The 20,600-nt window shown below is 43.6% G+C and overlaps 1 protein-coding gene across 1 annotated transcript in view; it reads left to right on the top strand.

Annotated features, from left to right (window-relative positions):
• Positions 1–20,600, top strand: part of STK32A (serine/threonine kinase 32A) — a 636,628-nt gene that overhangs the window by 135,714 nt on the left and 480,314 nt on the right. The window contains exon 4 of the mRNA XM_085618100.1: positions 14,793–14,944. Within this exon, the coding sequence (XP_085474226.1) occupies positions 14,793–14,944 (152 nt within the window). The remainder of the gene's footprint in view (positions 1–14,792; positions 14,945–20,600) is intronic.

Raw genomic sequence — 20,600 nt, 5'->3', positions numbered from 1 at the left:
AGGGCTGGGCCCAGGGGCCAGCTCACAGGGCCCTCCAGGCAGGGAGGCAGTCCCCAGTGGCGGTCTCTCCTGGCGCCCAGCAGCAGCAGCCGGCCCCCCCAGTTAGGATCAGCAGAGAACATTTTACATGGGGTCACAGCCCCTTTTTATACACAGGTTACCTTTGTTTCAAGGTGCAGGGGAGGGGCGAACCAGATGCAACTGGTTCTTGAGCACTTTGTTTTGCTCAGCCCCTCTCCCTATTCACAGGACAGGCCAGGGTCATCAGTCGCACCACAGGGGGCGGAGCCAGCATTGTGTGGGGAAAGCCCAGCCCTTTTCAGGTCCCAGGTGTACTCCTCCCACCCATCTGGCTGCTGATCTCCCCATTCACCACTGGGTGACTCCTCCTGACTCTGGAGATTCCCTAGCCCATCACATGACCTCAGCCAGCCAATCGCCAGACAAGGCACTCATCTCACACTGCACACAGAAATGCCAACTTCTAGAAGTGGCACTTCCACACTAGGTACATTGACGCCGCACACATCATCGCGCAGCATTTCATCACACGAGTCCGCACATACCAAACACGCACCTGCACTCCCCACGCATCAGGAACTACCAGGGACACATACATTCCCCATGCATTCCTATGGGAGGGCAGGCCAACCTCACTACACGCACGCACTTTACCCTGGGACACAGTGATAAAGTGCGCAGAAGCCAAAAATCACTAACACCAGGTCACAATAAAAAGAAAAAAGTTTAGGGGTGAACCTGCCAGAAGGGCCAAGTCCAACAATAGTGATGGAGCCAGTCGACCCCACAAATGTATTATTAGAGGCAGAAACCCGAGGTTACTATCCAAAGTAATTAAAAGTGAGCAATATAAGGCAATGGTGCTTTAGATCCTCTCCGAGCGGGTCATCGTGATGGGGCTTTATTGCGGGTGGACAAGGTAGTTTTTTTGTGCTTCTTACAGTATTTGATTTTATTGTCTGCCCACATTATTCAGGATTTAAACCTAATAAAATATATCATTAAAAAAATTGAGAGTACATTGTTCAGGCAGTGCGAAAAATTCCCTGCGGGCAAAATCACAGACTGACTTCATAAAATTTTAAAAATGCAACATCTGCTAACACTTTGCACACTAAAGATCACTCGGCTTGAGTTTAAAAAATGTGGAACTATAAAGAGATCTGAATATTTTTCATCTCATTGATGTTCCTAAATGTCTGTATATATCAAGATGTAACGAACAAGAATGTTTTATTTTTCATATTCTATACCTATTTTGCCGACTCTCCAGTGTATAATGTGTCACTCGTCTGGGTTTTCTCTCTGTTTTGATATTTTTTTGCATGGCATGATCATATATTACATCTTAAAGTGGTAATGAAAGCAGCGAGTGACAAAACACAGCAAAGGAGATAAAGTTGGTATCCACATTTATTTCACTTTCACCAGGGAGAACTGACATTGTTAAGCAAGCTTTGTAGTTGTCAATCGCCACATAACTTTTCCACACCCACAAGAGGTATAAATCATCTTCGTGAATAAAGCTTCCCACATGGCAACCCTCCCATTGGTCAAGGAAGGAGGTGTCTGCTCTCCATTGATGAGCAATGATATATAGAGGTGTGTAATGACAACAAATACCAAAACTTCCACATACAATTACCTCTCATCAAACAAACAACGTGTAGTCCTTTTGCAAGAAACTTTACATTGCAAAATACATTGTCTGACTTCAGAACTAGCTCTTTCCCAAACTCCTCTTCCCAAATTGCCAGCAAGTAATCACAAATATATTCATCAAACCTAACAAGGGGGTGAATTAGAGTTTGGCGGACGGGTTACTCCATCACAATGCGACGTATATATCTGACCTGCCTTGTTACAAGTGCCATAGGATATAATATACCTGTAATTAGGGGTACAGGATGCACATCACATTTGTGACAGAGTTTCGTGCGGTTCCCTTGCAATTCAGCCTTTCCAGTGCGCGGCAGGAGCCACGAGCATCGCTACACCTCCTCAAACACCGCAGGCGCAGATTCTTTGTTTATTACCGGTCCTTTGGTAGTGCGCGGTAGGACCCGCAGGCACTACTCTTGAAACGCAGCAGACCGCAGAAGCGGTTCTTTGTTCACTTTTCTTTCCTTTCTTGGTGCGCGGCAGGAGCCGTGAGCACCACAAGGCATTACATACCGCAGGAGTGGTTCTTTGTTAATTTTTGTTTCTTCTTAGTGCGCGGTGAGCACCACAAAGCCCTGCATACCGCAGGAGCGGTTCTTTGTTTCATTGTCCTTTCTTCTTGGTGCGCAGCAGGAGTTGTGAGCACCACAAAGCTCTTCATACCGCAGGAACGGTTCTTAGTTGATTTCCCTAGCCTTGCTGCATTTCACTGGATTAGGAAGACATCTTAGAATATTCCGAGTAAAAGAACAATTCTATGAGACACTACAAACCCATGCAACTTGGTGAGTGCACAGCCTTTTCTTCCTGCTGCCTCTATAGAGTGGGTCTTTCCCTCTGTTGTGTACTTGCCTGTTTCCTTTATTTTTTCCTTCTTTAATATACTGTTTTCTGTATTCCAGTCCTGGGACTCCCCTATCTATCCCAAGACTCCAGTGGGTATAGACACTGTCTGTTGTCCCCTCTATCGCGAATCAAGGAACTCCAGGACTCCCCTTCTGTTACCCGTATCCCCGACACAACAGGATTCCGTAGGGTATACTGTCGTCCCTTTCCCCTTGAGATCAATGGTCCAGCCTGTTGTAGTCAGGGTGAAGGATTGGTCTGGAGGTGAGAGGGGGCTCTCTCCGTTTCCGCAGTTTACTGGTTTTCAGGTGAGTGGGGTTGTGACAACAACAATCAAGATAGTGGAATAGCCATCATCCACAGAGTCCCTCAACTGCACAACCTCTGTTGACTCTGCCACCCCCATCATGGAACACCTCAACTTCCAGATCAACTCCAACAGCAAAACAATGATCAGAGGCCCCCTAGCCTATAGAACCCCTGGGCCATGCCCGCCTTCTGCTGAGCCATTCCTCCACTGGCCATCAACTCCAAAGACTTCCTCTGCGACCTCAACTTACAGCTTGAAGACCCCAATGGCACCAACACAACCAATCTACTTAAGAGTATGGCAATCCTCCGCCTCTCCCAACTGGTCACAGACCTCATGCACATCGCTGGACACACCCCTTGACCCCATTTTTACAGCCAGCAACAGAATGAGCTACAGCCTCACCACCGAGATCGTCTGGTCTGACCAGTTCATTGTCCACTTGCACATCTCAACCTCCCCTTCCACACCCTCTACCACACGTCTCCCCCTACAGGAGCTGTAGCAAAGTAACAGAAGACCTCTGGACCAACTCCCTCAACGCCTTTCCTCCCGACCCCACCACCGACCTCGAGGCAGCAGTGAGAAACTTTAACACATGGATCTATAAATGCGGGGACAAAGTCGCAACCCTCTAACCCACCAAAACCAGCAGATTATCCAAACATTGCAGCTGGTTCATACCAGAGCTCAAGTCCCACAAGGGCCACTGTAAGAGAATTGAGAGCAACTGGACAATCAGTGACCATAATAACTTCAAACTAGATCTCAACAGATAGCACCACCAGCTCAAAATCACCAAAGAAAATCGCCCTGGATCCCGCATGGATTCCTGCTTGAATGACAGCAAGGAACTATTCTGCATCATCAGAGAATTCTTCAACCCCACAGCCACCGAGAGCGGTGAGTCATCGATGCAGCGAGCGCGAGGTAAGTGGTTTTATTTAGTTTTTTATTTAATTTTACCTATCCCGTTGTCTGTCGATTTGTCCCCCACCCCACCTCTGCCCCGCCCCACCCCACCCCACCACACTTACCTGTGCCGGCCATGCCTGAGTCGACCTCGAAGCTGGGGAACTGGGTTCGAGTCTCGGCAGGGAATCTCAACATCCTGTGATTCTGGGAAAATCACCTAATCTCCCCATGCCTGACAAAAATGAATGTCTGTCTGTAAAGCAACTGGTGCTCATGTAAAGTGCTCTGATACTCTCGGGTCGAGTTTGCACTATATAAAGCTAAAAAAAAAAGCTAGCATTTTTGACAATTCTATGGGTCATCTGCAATATATCTAGCTTTTCATTAGCTTATTCCTTACCATCAATGATGAGTAATTTCCTTAAGGGGTTGACCAAATCCCAAAACTTTTTTGACTACCCTTCACTGGTTTGCCAAATTAACAGAATAGTTTTTTAGATCTGCTAAAAATATGCCGAGGATTTCAGTTAGCATCCCTCATTATTTTTGTTCCATCATTAATAATATAGCAGGGGCTTGTGCCATATGACGACGTATCACTTGCTCAGGAGATCTCATTTAGCCAGCCAGCTCCAATACCTTTGTGAGGGACTACCAGACTAAGGCAAATAGTAAACATGTAATAATACCTGATATAAATTTACATTTCTTGCACGTAAAGATGGAACTTTGTATATATTGGCAACAGATATAAAGTGGAAATGAGGTCTTAAATACGATTATATTTGTGGAACTCTGTGGCGCCTTAGCTACACACTTCATTGAAGAAGCTGCCAACCTGGAGTCCTACTCCTCTTCAGTCGCAAGCACTGAATACCAATCAGTGCCCTGCTATCCTAAACAAGTGACCAGGAAAACATAACAAACAATGAACACCTTCAACCTGCTGATGAAAGAGAATCTATTGACCTCACCAAGGACATATACTTTGCAGGCTCTGCAGAAAAGCTATGCAGTCTACATTTTACTAGAATTCTCTGCTGCCATCCCAGTGAAATAGATTATCAGCTCATTGCTATCAGTGGGTGTTTTTCCATGTGAACTGAAAACATCCTTTGTTGAGAATGACCTAGAAAATTACAGACCAATTTACCACTATGTAAGCCCTCACTCAGCTTTATGCAAGTAGGGGTTCAACAGGGATCAACACTAACTTCCTTAATTTTAAAAATGCATCTATCTTCTCTATGGGACCTTGTGAAATCATGCATTCTCGCGTTGAACAAGCTCTGCTGACGATACTCAATTCATGTTAGAGATGTAACAACCATTGATGCTAAGACGGCTAGATTCAGCAGATGTTTAATGGCCAACAAACAATGAATACAAAAGAAGTACCTCATACTTATCTAAAATGGAAATAGTCAACTTTGGATGCTGGCAAAATCATAACCTCATATCCTCAGCCTCTCCATTTGGGCCGGCCACCCTCAGCATCAAGAGAAATAAAAAATCCTTGAGTGATCATGGACCGGAATCTCTTCCTTGAACGTCAAACCAACAAACGGACAAGAGACTCATTCTATGCTATGAGAACACTTCAATGTATCTTCCTGCCTAAAACATTCATAGAGTGAAGGTGTCTTTGGTCTTAGTGATCTCTTGTCTGGACTACCCATGTCAGAGTCTCATAAAATAAATCATCAAATTGTCAAAGTACAAAGAGTCAGGGATGCAGCTATCAGACAAGTACTCACTTTAAACTGAAAAGACGACATTACTCACCCTTAAAAAACTTCATGGCTACAAGTGGGAAGGAAAATGTCCTTGCACGCAGTGCTGCATGAGACAGGACTAACTTTTTTACAGTATAAACTTATGTCATGCGAACAAAGGAGAGCCCTTAATCCCAATATGGCCCTGTGCCTGATGATTCCTCATTTCAAAATTGTCACACAGAAGGTGAGTGGGAGCTCCTTCCCAGGTCTGACCAGCAAACCCTGGCATACACCCTGAATAAGGATAATGGCCGTTAACAATCAGCGAGAATTCAGAAGTGAAAGAAACACCTGTGTCTTCTCACATGCTGAATCCAGCTAAATCCATGCTTTAATTATGGACTGCTTTGTATATGCTTGTGATTGTGTTCTCACACTTCTACTTACAATCAGAAGCATAAGCCACACATGCACATCATTGTGGCAAGTATGGAGCTCACTCTCCAAGACTCTTACAACTACAAGACACCACATTACGAATACATCTTTCTACTACCAACACCCTTCTGTTATCTATGAACCAGTGATGTATCAATTACTCACTGATTGCCTGAAAAGTGTTTCCAGAACTCAACAAGAGGGATGAAAGTACTAACGAAATGCTGCAATACAATGCAATTCGATAGAGAAATAGGAGTAAAGTGGGGTATCTGTTATATGTTATGGGAAAGTCATAGTCTCAATTTCTTTGGGAAGACGTTTTGGACAATATATACTTGGTGGACAAAAATATTTACAAAGGAGCTATTGGGTAACACTAGCTCTAAATATAAAAAGCTTGAACACATTCACCTTTACAGAATGTAACATTGCTCTCAAAAGCATCAATATTGTTTTAACCTAGTCCTGCAAAATGTGAAAACTTTAACGAAAAGGTTATTGCCCTATTCAGAATTGTTTATTCTTGCTAAATGTATATTAACAGCTGAACATATTCTCATTTTCACCTGCCAGTAATTCACAAAAGACTTTTTGGCAGGCGTAAATGGATTTAATTCTGCAGATTTCTCTGCCACGAGTGCTATAAAACCCCCAGTTGTGATTCCAACTCAGGAGGTGTGAAGGTGGCGTTACAGAGCATAATTTGCCTTGGAAGTTTGGGAACGCCCACAAACATGCATGTTTGTTCCCATACTTCTTTGCAACACTTTCCTACCCAGGAAATGATCACAATGATGCTGTAGCCACGGGCTGGAGTAAGTCCCCTTCCAGAATGGGAAGAGGTAGAGATCGTCAGTAAGTTTTGCACTGGGTGGAGGACACGGGTTTTCGGTGTAGGTAAAATGTTTTCATAACAGGGGAAAAAAACCTCTCTGTTTGGAAAAGATACTCCATTCCCTCTGTGTATAATAATTCCATGTTATGGAGAATTCCTCATGGAGAAACAGAACCCCACATAAGGTGTTACATGACATTGTCAGTAGTAGACTTGGAATCGTGCTCCTTCCACAACTTTCCAGGTGTGCTTCAGGGAATGTTTGTGGGTACAATAAGACCTGTAAAGCGCATTCAAGCTGAGATGTAAATCTCCACCCGTACTTTTGTGGGGTTTTTTCATGAAAAGGGCCCGAAAAGTTCACCTATAGACTAAGGAGATAAAATGGTAAGTGATTATGAAAAAAAATAGGGAAATATCCGTGATTCCCTAGAAAGTGTGATTACAATTGTAAGTTTTAGTAGACGGTTTAGTACCTCTCACATTGGAGATAACCTCAAAACTAGACAAACGGTACTGGTTTTGTACATTTTTAGTTTTTTTTTTTACTCCTCTATATCATACTACATATTAGTTTACACACTAGGCATAGGGGTGATTGTAGTACTGGCAACTGATAACCGAAGAAGGCCGTAGAACCGTCTGAATTCTTTTAAGTGGATGAAACACGTTGACCGTGAAGGGGGGGATAATTATCACCTCTGATGTCCTAGCTAATTATATACCTTACCACAGGGAGACATCATTAATTACTTTTTTTTGTCTACCAGTGAGTGATTTTAACATATCCAGCTAGTGGTTTCTCCTCCTTGAATCTAATGCAAAACAAGATAATGCTCAACAGTGAATGGTCAAAACCTTTGATATGACAACCTAGACTCAAGATTCCTAATAAAAGCTCCTATTAAATAGCCCACACAGGATGTATGGCCAACGTATCCTGGGTAAGGGGCAGAAAGAGCGAGGATCCATGTCACTTTGGCAGGTGAGGCTCCTGCAGCCTTGAAATGGAAAAACGACCCCCTAACTTCTAATTAGGACTTATTCCTGCACCCAACTACCAGATCAGGAATCTTTATTTGATTGCATTCTATGTTGGGGAGGATAAGTAATAGATCGAACATTGATATTCCTGGCACCCATTAATGGGCATAGATGTCTTCAGAATAATTGATTTTACTTGATCCCTTTGCAACCGTGTTTCTTTTCTTCTGTTTGTATTTTATTTTAGCATCAGTGCCCCTGCCCTTTCCTAGGAAAGTGCCAACTTACACTGTGGGGTCTGGCATGGAGTCAGTGACACTCGAACCCACCTCCATTTGATTGAAATCTAAAGATGTTGTCAACATGTCCATCTGTTTAACAATGTTGAACAGGCTACCTGCAGTCTTTGAAATAAAAGACAGCTAGGCCATGTTTCATTTACTTCCACATGGCCTTTCATCACTTTTAGATGTCACATTCTACCGGGCCCTTCTTACTAAGCTTAGTATCCTACATGATGTACTCAAATATGTCCTCACAAGAAGCCCACTCATGCACTTTACTTTGTTGTTGTTGGATATCTTCTGAGTTAGATCTATTGTAAATTAAATGAATGATTGAATTGCCATATTTAACCAATTCTTGTGTAAAAACAACGCCTGTTGTGACATTTCGATTTCTGTTGAATTTGATGAGGAGCCCAGGGCTCATCGTTTCATCCTTTGGTACTCAGTAGTTTTCTGAGTATTTCTACAGTAGTCTGTAAATTGGGTAAAAATGCTGTGATTTATTTTTGGGCATGTGGTCTAGTGCCATGGTTCTTGTAAAACTGTCATGGCAGCAGGCTCTTCAATTCCATTTCACAAGAATCCTGCAAATTCCTCACAGTTCAGTAGTTGTTGCCATCCTTCGGCCCATACCAATGTTTGTGACCAGAATGGATAGCAACATTGGGACAATAATTCAGACAATTGTTTTGACAATAATTTGAGGCACATTTGGAATCATAATTGGGTTTATAATTGGCATCATAGCGAGAGTTGAACCTATTAGTAGGACCATTGTTGGGACAACAGTTGAAGCCAAAGTTAGAAAGATAGACCTATGGCTGAGACTGTAGTTATTAATGCAAAAGTAGAATGACATAGCTGGGATCCTAACTACAGTTTCTTCTATCTAACTAAGTCCATACTTTGGTTAATGTAATCAGGTAAATGGGAATTGTAAGAAATTGGAATGTTATTGGGGTGTAACTACCCAGCTCTATGAATAATGAGGGCCCTTGTCAGGTTGCACCCTCAAAGGCACTGAAATAGCCTGAGCTCATCCTGCGTGTTAGACCTGGCCCTCTCTCCAGGGTCACCCTAAACTTTTTGCCTTCACCTCTTCTGTTTTATGAACCTGTTTTTGTTGGCTTTTAAGCATGGTAAAATTGACTTACAGCCAAATGACACATTTAGATCACTTAGAAGTCCCTACTAAAATGGTACTATTTGCACCCAGGCCAGCAAATTTAATGCTTCTAGTGGGCTGCAGCACTCATTACGCCGTGCACTAAAACTAGCCTTTTTAAACATAACTTAGGTCTACTATTTCAGCCTATGTGCGGTTTTAAACTACCATTTAGGCCTGGCAAAAATAAACCTTTCACCAGGCCTAAACCTTCCTTTTTAATACATATCAGTCAGCCATAGGGCAGGCCCTAAATATCCAATAGTTCAGGGTGCACTGAACTTAAAAAGTTGGACATGTACTTTTAGGTTTTGCATGTTCTGGTAGTGAGAAACTCATAAATTTGCTTTTTACTACTGTAAGGCTTACCTCTCCAATAGAATAACATTGGGTTACCTTATTAAATTTCATAAGTGATAAATTGTGCATGGAAACAGGTCGAAATTTAATTTTGTTCTCGAATGATTTTTAGTTTTACACCCACTTTAATGGTTAAGTTGAATTTTAAGTCACAATTGTGTAAATGACACTTTTAGAACGTTTACACTTTTTTATCCTAACCATTTGGTGCCTGCAGCCTGTTTTTGGGGGTCACATGACTAGGTGTAGTTGACAGTTGGCTTTTGCGTATTCCTCCCAGAGTGTCACAAAGTGGGGACTGGGTGTTGGCAGTATGAGCCATCCTAAAAGGATGGGTGGGGGAAGAACTATCACCTACCAAACGCATGTTTCAAAGGAGCTGCCTAAGCACACTCACATAGGACTTCATTCTAGCCTTTTGTCACCCCAGATATCCTGGGGCCAGGGCAGGAAGGAGGAAATTCCAGAACCATCTGTGGGGGGAACTCTAGATGTCTCTTCCACTTCCATGCTGGCACTGGACATAAATAGTGGACCCTCAGACCAACCCTTGTTAACCTCCTGGACCTGTAGATACTGCAGAAGAATGACGATCCTGCTGCCAGAGGACTGCCCTGCTGTCCAAGATGGAAGACTGCACCTGCTCTCTTCGTCTGAGGCTACCTGAGCGACTCCAAGTGTCAGTTGGCTCACCTCCTGTCTGAGCTACAGGGACAAAACAATCTCCAAAGATGTCCCTGCAAGTGTACAGCTGACCTGCTGCAATTGGAACTGCCTGGACGTGCAATTGAACCTACCTGAGCCCTGCTGGCCTCTGCAAGAGTGAGTCCCTGATCCCCAAGTGGTGCCTCCACGGGGCCTGGGCCCTTGGTTGGCATCAGAGTGCACTCCTCTGGACACAAAGGAGATATCCTGAGGTTTGGGGCTCTTTGTGATTTTGAACGACCCGTTCAAACAAAATCTTGCCACCCATTCAACCCACCAGCGTGCAGTTCCAGTGAACCCAACTGTGCAAGGTACAGCAATTAGCAGTGATGACCGGTAATGCGAGATCTGCACTTTGTGATACAACATCGACAGCCCACAGTGACTACCAATGCAAAGCTCCAGCAGCGACGGTCTGCAAAATCCGTCAGGATCTTCATACTACAGAGATGCCCATCTGTGACACCCAGCCTGCTCTTCAATTTATAGCGACGGCCATCCATGACGCTCTCCTTGCTTCTTGGGGCTTCCTCCACCACATACTATACTGTTTGCGCTGGACTCTGAGAAGGTAACTTTTTCAGCTGGACTAACCTCGTCCCTGTCTCCCGCTTGTGCTCCATGCTGGTCAGCATAACCAGATAACGGACAGTAGTGCTTTGTGCTTTTAGACACTATACTTACTTACATCTTTGAAACTGCATATCTCAAGTTCTACTGAGGAAATTTCTGTCATCGATTTATTAAATGTTACTCTATTTTTCTATACTGGTGTGGGATTTTTCTTGATTTGTTTTTTCACTTTATTACTAGCTGAGTGCTGTATACATACTTTACACATTCCTCTAAGTTACATCTGACTGCTTTTGTGCCAAGCTACCAAAGGGGCGGTAACATGTTAATTTAGTGACTATTGTGGTTCACCCTGACAGGGATTGTGGTTGTTGTTATAAGAGTGATATTCACCCCCTCAACCAAAAACACAATTTCTAACACCCCTTTAGCAATGGCACTGAGGATACAGGTTTAACTTAGGACAATGTGTAAAGTATTTATGCTGTGCTAAAATAGAGATAAAGTCAAAATGCAATAAAAAAATAAATCCCTCCCCAAATTAGGAAAATAGAGTAAAATGTAAAAACTAAATTAAAACAAATTGGCAAAACTTAAATAATGGAACCTGAGTTGCACACTCTTAAACTTTTTTAAGCCAAAAAGTACAAAGCTGCGGTGACAATCTATAGTCGGAGTAGACCAAGACGTAGGCACAATTTTAGGCCAGCCACGATGGAATACACCAAATACACCAGCCAGGTCAACCCTCGTCAGATATTTCACCTTCTAACTTAGGGCCTGATTTACAGTTTGTCAGACAGGTTACTCCATCACAAACGTGACGGATATCCAGTCCACCGTATTACAAGTGCATTATATCCTACGGCACTTGTAATATGGCGGACGGTATATACATCATGTTTCTTACGTAGTAACCCATCAGCCAAACTCTTAATCGGATCCTAAGTCTTTTAAAACCACTGTACCACAGTACACATCTAAAGTTCCCCGGGACCTCAGGGAAGTCACTTAGAGACTCAGAGGGTGTCAGACAGAGGCCAACAGCGAGGTCCATTCCAGGTCCAATTGCCACTAGTAAGCTGGATACATTTAGGAAAAGGCCTCTTGCAGTTTGTTGGCTCTCTCTGGTCCCACTGGAGGTCAGCCAAAGGATCATTGGCATCCACGCCTTTTTCCAGGGAATAAAAGGGAGCAGGTCTAGTCTTTCAGGGTTCTTCTCTGGTCACAGACAGCTGATCCAGTCCTATTATGATCTTCCCTATGTCCAGAAAGTGTTCTGAAGTGGGTGCTTGAAAGTGCCCCATATATGCCTAGCACCAGTTAATGGGTGGGGTAACTCCTGTGCATTCCCCAACCAACTGGGTAAGGGTCTCTGGGCAAACACAGGGAGATGATGGATGGAGCGCTGTAACTTTTGAGACACTCAGCCCCAGTCACAGATCTGGGTTGAATCCACCACCATTCTTTAGCTCACTTCGCCACCTCAGTTCAGACCCAGCTAAATGCAAATGAGTCTTGACCCTGTGCCTCATGGGAACAGTCCAGCCCGAACTGCCAAACCAAGTCTTCCCTGAACCAGAAACAAGCATTCTGGAACCGGTTTCGGGGTAACACCCCTCTTCAGCCGGCCTAGCTTGAATCCAGTGGCAAATTGAGCAAGGGACCCATGTCTGGGCATACCCTGCCAACTTAGGGCAAACAAAGCAAACACAAGGCCTAAGTTGGCAGGGTATGCCCAGATGTGGGTCCCTTGCTCACTTTGCCACTGGGTTCATGCTAGCCTGGCTCAAGAGGGGTGGTCCCGGAACTGGTCCCAGGATGCTTGCTTCCGGGCCAGGGAAGACATGGCTTGGCAGTTCGGGCTGGACTGTTCCCATGAGGCACAGGGCCAAGACTGATTTGCATAAAGCTGTGTCTGAACTGGGGTGGCGAAGTGAGCTAAAGAATGATGATGGATTCAACCCAGATTTGTGACTGGGGGTGAGTATCTGAAAAGTTTCAGCGCTCCGTCCATCATTTCCTTGTGTTTCCTTAAGGTCTCTGGGGCCATGTGTACACAACTTTTCAGTAATTCCTGTTTGCCTGTTTGTGTGTGGGGAGTGTACTATGGTAATTCTAGTGGTCACTTACATCTAATTCTAGAATCCAGTTTGAAGCTGGTACAGTACCCACAACAAACCCTGAAAGTGAAGTCTGGTAGAACAAAAGAAAGTCCCTTCATCAACCATATAGGGGATCCACAAGAATTGTCTTGGCATACAGTTATCACTCTTTCTAGTGTGAGCTAAATGTTACGTTGTCTCAACAGGCATGTCAACCAGGATTTGTCAGTGTGGTCTCACAGGATACCTGCTGCCGCCACTCCTAATATTCTGTGAAATTCATATGTCATCGCTGCCCTTTCAGGTCAATCTATTGTTTGCTCCTAGTATTTCACACCAATTATACACGTATCAAAGACTGAGAGCCAGCAGAGACCTATCTTAATTAGCCTCTAACAGTTCAGGTAGGTAAAGAATAGATTTCTAAAAGATACTTTCTGTTAATATTTATTGAAAATCCGACTTCACCATTGAATTGTATATTAAAAATAGCTGTTTAATTATTTTTCTAACTGGTCCTATTCCTGAAATACAGGAGTAATATTCAATCTGTTCTCTAGTTTTCTACATAGGACATCTAGGCCTTCCACAGTGAAAACAGTTTTTGGGGCGTTGTCACTGTAGGGACATTGTAACATGAGGTTTCTACATGCCTGACTTTTAAACAGTATGCATCCTACCTCGTGGGCTACAAGGCATACATAGAGATTATTTACTAATATGTAAAAGGAAGGTTTTTTCCCCTGAAAAAAGGGTTATTTTGATAGGTTGTACTGCAGGGTTTACACTGCTATAGCTAGGCTACACAAATTTGCCTGAAGTCATGCTTGCCGTGCTGTTGAAGTGGATGCAAAGTGTGGAATTCCTCTAGTGGTATTTAACTTCCAGCTCTGGGGCACTTTCTATGCCATATTCTAGAGATTTATTGGCAAGGTAATTGCACCAATTAGGAATAAGTCAATTTAACCAGGTTTAAAGGGGGAGCACTGACCTTCTACTACTGATTAGCAGGGGTTAAATGCACAGATTTCTTAAGCCAGCAAAAATATAGGGTGCCACAAAAGGTGAAAAATCTGGGGTGACCACTCACAAACGGTGGATTTCCAGCAGAAACATAGTTGGGATGTTAATTGGGTAATACTTTTAAAAGATGTTAAACCAATGCTTAGATGTTTAGTACTCAAACTAAAACAATGGTTGGGACCAATACTTAAGGACCATCGGTAGGTGGGGCAGTACAATAGACCTATTTTGAGCATAGGTGACAGCCAATATCAAGTGCAGTATTTTTTTTCCTTCTTGTTTTGTAGGCTAATAAAGAGTTGATCATTTTGGTATGTAAATAATTTACCGTCCCAAAAGGAACAATGTATTTTAAATTCTGGCAATAGTGCAGTAGAGTCAATAATTTATTAAGGTCACAATGATCAGGTAAATAAAGTTTGCTTCTGTTCTAGTCTGTATTGCAAAGGAAAGCTTGGTGCATCCTAATGGGTTTAAGGCACTTCAACTGTGTTTTTTAGAGTATTGTGAAGTGGAAATTCTATGTCGACTTCCATGTTGAGGTTCCACCTTCCAGGGCAGCCAGTTGGCTGGCAGTTTACTCCGTCTAAGTTTTGAGTTAAATAAATTCCCTGTAAGCATTAGCATCTCAGCATCTTTACACTGGCGACGAGGATGAGATTTAAATATATTCCTTTTAAGCCTCACCGCTCTGCATCTTTATAAAGCCTTTGACAAAAGCCCTCATTCTTGCATTTACTGTGAGTTTCAGACTTTTTTTGTGCCAAGTATATCATAATCTGACATTGTGAAGCCTCTGCAAGGTGGTGATCTTATGCCTTGTTCTTGCATTTCCTTTTTAGGTGTGCATTGTTCAAAAGAGGGACACCAAAAAAATGTACGCTATGAAGTACATGAATAAGCAGAAATGTGTGGAGCGCAATGAAGTGCGGAATGTCTTTAAGGAACTGCAGGTGATGCAGCTGCTGGAGCACCCCTTTCTGGTGAACCTGTGGTGAGTGATCCTTTGTGGCATCCAGTGTCACATCTTAAGAGGATGAGTCTAGTGGGCAAGGACTTATAACTGCACTATGTACTGTACATCACAACAGTGTGCAATTATACAGTAGTAAAACCCCCATGCAAGGGGTTAGTGGATCAAGGCATTGCTTGTAGTGAATGTTTTTGAACGTCCACATGCTTGTGAGTCTATGGGCATTCACAAACTCCTCTCTGAACATTTGCCCCCCTGCATATGGTCACAGATTGTCTCCAGCTGACATTTGAGCTAAACAAAATATTGTAAAGAAATAATTTGAAACAAATACATATTTGTTTTTATAAAGTCTTACAAATGTGTTGTACAAAGGTAATGAAGTGCATGTTCAGTACACTAAATTTCATCTCATACCAAATATGCAGGAATGGAAAAATGTAATGCATGTGTTATGTCTCTAAGTTAACAGTTGCTCAGAATATACCCACATTTTGTTTTACTGGTCTTTTGGAATATGCCATCAAAATCACAATCAAATGCTTAAATGTCCACTTATTAACAGATTTAAATACAATTTTAATAATATGAATCATTGATGAAATGGTTAGGGAGTATAACCTTTTAATGTATTTCTTCTGTTTTAAAAAAAGTGCTTTTTTATTCAATAGCAAAACATGGGTTATAAAGAAAGAGAATTTAGAAGGGATCTCTTTTATTTCTACTATTTATAGTCATTGCCTGCCAGGGCAATCTGATTCAAGCAAGGGTTCAAAATAAAGACATTTGGACATAATGTGATATAAGGACCCAATACATTGACTACACAGTACCTAGTATTAATGTGTGTGAAACACCATGTTAACCTTTCATAAATTAAAATAATCCTATGAGAATGATGAATTTGTATATTATTTGGTGGTGTGCTTACATCAACCTGGGTGCAGTCTGATACAGATGTAGGGTGGAGGGGTCATGGATGGTGAAACTTTGACCAGATGTTTAGTATCTCTATGATTCTAACTCTGTGATTGATAATGTAAAGCCATGCCTACAGACATACCACCCTGAATGCACCAAATCTAGTCTGATTATGGAAAGGCGCAAAAAGTTGTTTAAATGCATTCGACCAGGCTGTGTGCTTAATTTGTTGTGGGGGCCCAACCCCTGCTGTGCATGGCAGAAGACCATGTGCATTGGTGGTTGGCTATCCACTACTGCAGGTGATCTTCAGCTATGTGAGGTGGGGTTGGCAGCAGGGCCTTCTCAACCCACACATAGCCCTCGGCCATAAATAGGAGTTGACAGCTGATATATATACATACACACACACACACACACACATATATATATATATATATATATATATATATATATATATATATATATATATATATACACACACACACACACATATGGATATATCTATCCATATATATATTCACTGAAAAAACCATAGGTTTCAGACACGTTATAGTTAGGAATTAGCATTTAAAAAACCTTAGAAATTCACTGAAAAAACCATAGGTTTTAGGGTAAGTTATAGTTGGTTGGACATTTCACTCGTACAAAACCATAGAAATTCCCCCGTTATAGTTAGTTCAGCTAACTATAACTCGCGCCCCCGCAATGCACTGCTGATGATGTCACATATTACATCACTCATGACATTCAGAGTCCAGTAGGCAACTAACTATAACGTCCCCGAAACCTACACATTTCGACAATGTATTCCATACATATTTCATCTTTTGTTACCTACACAGCGGTCAGCAGAGCTCACAATTTACATTGAGACATGATTTATTAATTGCAGACAGAATTGTACTGTTTGTCAAGAGGAAGTGACAAAAAGCAGTCCTCGATGTCTGTGCTGACTACTGCCTTCCATCTACATTGTGGACTGCAGGACTCACAATTCAGATCGATTCGCAATTGCAGATGACGCAGTCCAGTAGGCAAGAGACATTGCTCCCAGTGCGGCCGGCCCTGACCACGCATCATCGCTGGCTGCTCACACGCTGAATGCTTCTAATGTCCCTATCTCAATGCAGCACAACTCATGGACCCTTTATTTTGTGTATAATTTCACATCTGGTGCCTCTACCTCAGTGTACCACAAGTCATGGACCCTTTATGATAGAATCTTTTGTGTATTATTTCACATCTGGTGCCCCTACCTTAGTGCAGCACAAATCATTGACCCTTTATGATTGAATCTATGTGTCTGATCCAATGATTACTGTTGTACTTGTTGCCAGCACCAACCATTCCCGGAAGGCTGGCTTACACTCACCACACACACATCCAGCACAGACGTGACTGGACATGTGACCCTGGTAATAAAAAGGAGTCGAGCGCACGTGCCCGTACCCAGTTCCACTATCTATCTGTGTCTGTGTGTTCATTATGTATGCAACATGCTGCCCCTGGGCCCTACCACATTACATTGTTCTCTGGACAGCGTATGCAACCAACTTACCTTTGACAGTGGGAGAAAACTTTGGTTATGTAACTTTGTCTCGGTCATTGTACAAGTACGTACGTAGAGACTGGATGATTAGAGTACTGCAAGGAGAGTGTATAGTGAATTTATAAGAGCATGGGGATTGGTGGAGTGATTATATAAGTACATATGTTGGCGCAGCCTAACTCCGACAACGAGCTTATCTCTAATTGGCTGCCCTCTATGTCCCAAAAACTGAAATTTGGACTTTGCATGGCCCTGTATTGCTACAGCTGCAATACTCCACTGAATGTGCAATAAACATTCACATCCACACAGATGTGTCATGTCCACCATCTTCCTTGTGTGGAACTATGGATCAATGTAGGGTCAGTGATTCCCCGTACCTTCCATGTTGGCCATGTTGTTGGACTTGGCTCACAGAGTGATACATTGACGCTTGCGGCCCGGGTGATGGCAGCACTACAACAAGAACACCCGCATGCCAGTGTTGCCAGATTTTTTAAGCATTCTCTAGCCAAACCCAACCAAAAAGTAGCCCAAAGTAGCCCAATATTGCTACTTTAAGGAAGGAGGGGCAGGGACATTGTCAAGCAGGTGGTGAATACATTGGAATTGATGTTGCAACAGGCTGCCAAGTAAATATTTGTCTAATAAAGCGCTTTAAAAAACTAGTTTGCTGGAGCGCTGTATATATATTTATAATCTGGCAACTAGCACAAATCAAAATGTTACCGCACAACCGGGAAATATATAGCCCAATTTTGCGTGATATAGCCCAATCTGGCAACAGTGCTGCATCAGTTGATTCCTCATACAGCTAGCGATGGAGCCACGCCCATAGCTCCGAGTCATTCTTCACAGCCTCAAGCAGGACTGGCATACGCCAGGCCAGCCCACTCTGCTTACGCTTACAGGGAAGGATAACAACGCTACATGGCCCATATTTTCATTGTAGTGATCTGCTGGTCACAGGTCTAGTTGTCACTATGCCACAGCCACTCCCTCACGGCTGGTATACACCCACACCACATCCATCCAGCACAGGTGTCACAGGACACGTGACCCTACCAATAAAAAAGACCGGGCTCACGTGCTCTACGCCATTTTAGAGTTGATCCTACCGCATGACCTGTGATGGCCCGTCCCGGTGGTCCGGACACCTCATGTAGGCCTGAGCCATCGAACAGGGGGGCCTACCGCCACGTGTGTGGCCTCACTGGTCACTGAGTTAGTGGCACCACAAGGACTGAGCGGGTGTGCAACCTGCGATGATGATAGGTGCACTAGTATGTCCTCTGCCATGGAAAAATCAAGACGCAGCACCAAATGGAAGATGTGGAGATTGCCCTATCCACGAAAAGGTTAGCAGTGAGGCCTGGGTGCGCAGCGGTGGGCAAATACGTCTGGATGGAGGGAGTGGATGGGGTGCAGCGGCCTGGATGCACAAAGGCGGCACAGCGATTTAGACGTACGCAGTCGTATATACTCTGCCATTACTAATTCTGTACTATGTTTCAGTTATGGGAGCTTGAGGGTTCCACTAGGTCCCAGCACATGGTTGGAGACACAGTGGTGGTGTAAAGGTGAGCTGTAAGGGTTTTGTCCGCAGTATGAGCACTCACTGTCCCTCTTCATCTCTTCCTTTCTCTCCTTCACACTCTTTCTCTCTCTCTTCCTCTCACACTGTTTCTCTCTTTCTCTCTCTCTTCCTCTTTCTCACACTCTTTCTCTCTCTCACTGTTTCTCTCTCTCTTTGTCTCTCTCACTCTTTCTCTCTTCCTCTCTCCCACTGTTTCTCTCTCTTCGTCTCTCTCACTTTTTCTCTCTGTCTTCCTCTCACTCTTTCTTTCTTTTTCTCTCTCTCTTCCTCTCACTCCCACTGTTTCTCTCTTTCTGTCTGTCTTCCTCTCAAAACAAAAGTGCCATAGTGAGTCTTGTTGTGCATGGATATTTTTGGGGTGATCCGTCAAGCAGGGGCTGAGAAAAAGAGGTGTACAAAAAAGTGTTTTTATCCATGTTAATTCCCATAGGACCTTTGAGCATGAATACAGCTCAAACTGATAAACGGAATTACACCAAATTTGGCTGAAAGCCAGCATTTGGTCGACAGATTGTGTTTTTTTTGTTTGATGTAAATCCATTCAGTAGTTGTTGAGAAATTTCAGATAATTCAGGTAGTGATATCTGTGGCCGTGGATCTTTTGTGATTAATTGCTAAAAATTACGAGCTTGTGCAGGGAAATACAGAGCTCTGGTTGGCTGCCAATACTTCAACCAGAAAGTGTTGGCAGCTACCTTGGGACTTGGCTTCAGCCGAGTCCCACAAAAAAGTGTAAAAAACAAAAATAAGAAAAGGGGCAGGATAGGAACACCCTGACCCCATAAAGTTGGTCCTGGGCTTCCAGAGGGAACACGGCAGGCCAATAAAAAGCATATTCATTAAAAAAATACAGCACAATTGCGATATTCACAAATTTGCAGCAGAAAAACCAAACAAACAAGCGCTGGCTCTCGCGCTTGATTTTAATAAACCCCCGGGTGTGCCAGATCCCAGGGGCATGCCAGTGAAATAGGAGGGGAGCACACGGTGCCCAGTTCTAGGGTTTGTGAAAGCCCCGGGCACCGCCACCTCCCCAGGACAAATGTCCAGAAAAGAAAGAGGGGGCCCTCACTTCCCCCCGCAGACCCAGGGACTTCCACCTCCCAGTGGCACTTACAAAATATGTATGCGGGTGGGTGTGCTGGGCCTGCCAGAGCGCTGAGAATAGCCACCTTCCCCGGGCACTTAGCTGTAAATGAATGTGGGGGGCCTTCAGGCAATTCCTTTACAATAGGGGGGCACATGGCCTCTGACCTCCGTGGGGCTTTATACTGCAATTGAGGGGGGCGACATGACCCCCCTCCTGGAGCAATAGGTGGGACTGTACCCACCCAGGGCCGGCTACTGCTATGTCCTGGGGAGCACATCCTTAGGACATAGCTGGTTGCTGTGGCCTGGTGGGAGCTTTATTCGCTTCCGCCAAATCACAGCAAACTCTCCACTTTCAGCAAGCGAGAGCAGTAAAAATGCTCTCATTTGCTGAAAGCAGACCATTCGTCCGATTTCCTGCCCACAGTCAAGTGAGCAGGGAAACAGACGGATTGCTTTCGGACACAGGGAGCTGCATGTTCAGCAGCTCCCTGTGTGTGAAAGCAATGCCATCTGCT

This window comes from Triturus cristatus, chromosome 7, assembly GCF_964204655.1.
Source record: "Triturus cristatus chromosome 7, aTriCri1.1, whole genome shotgun sequence".
In the NCBI taxonomy this organism is placed as follows: Eukaryota; Metazoa; Chordata; class Amphibia; order Caudata; family Salamandridae; genus Triturus; species Triturus cristatus.
Note: the sequence above shows the minus strand (reverse complement) of the source record. Positions and strands in the feature narration are given on the sequence as shown.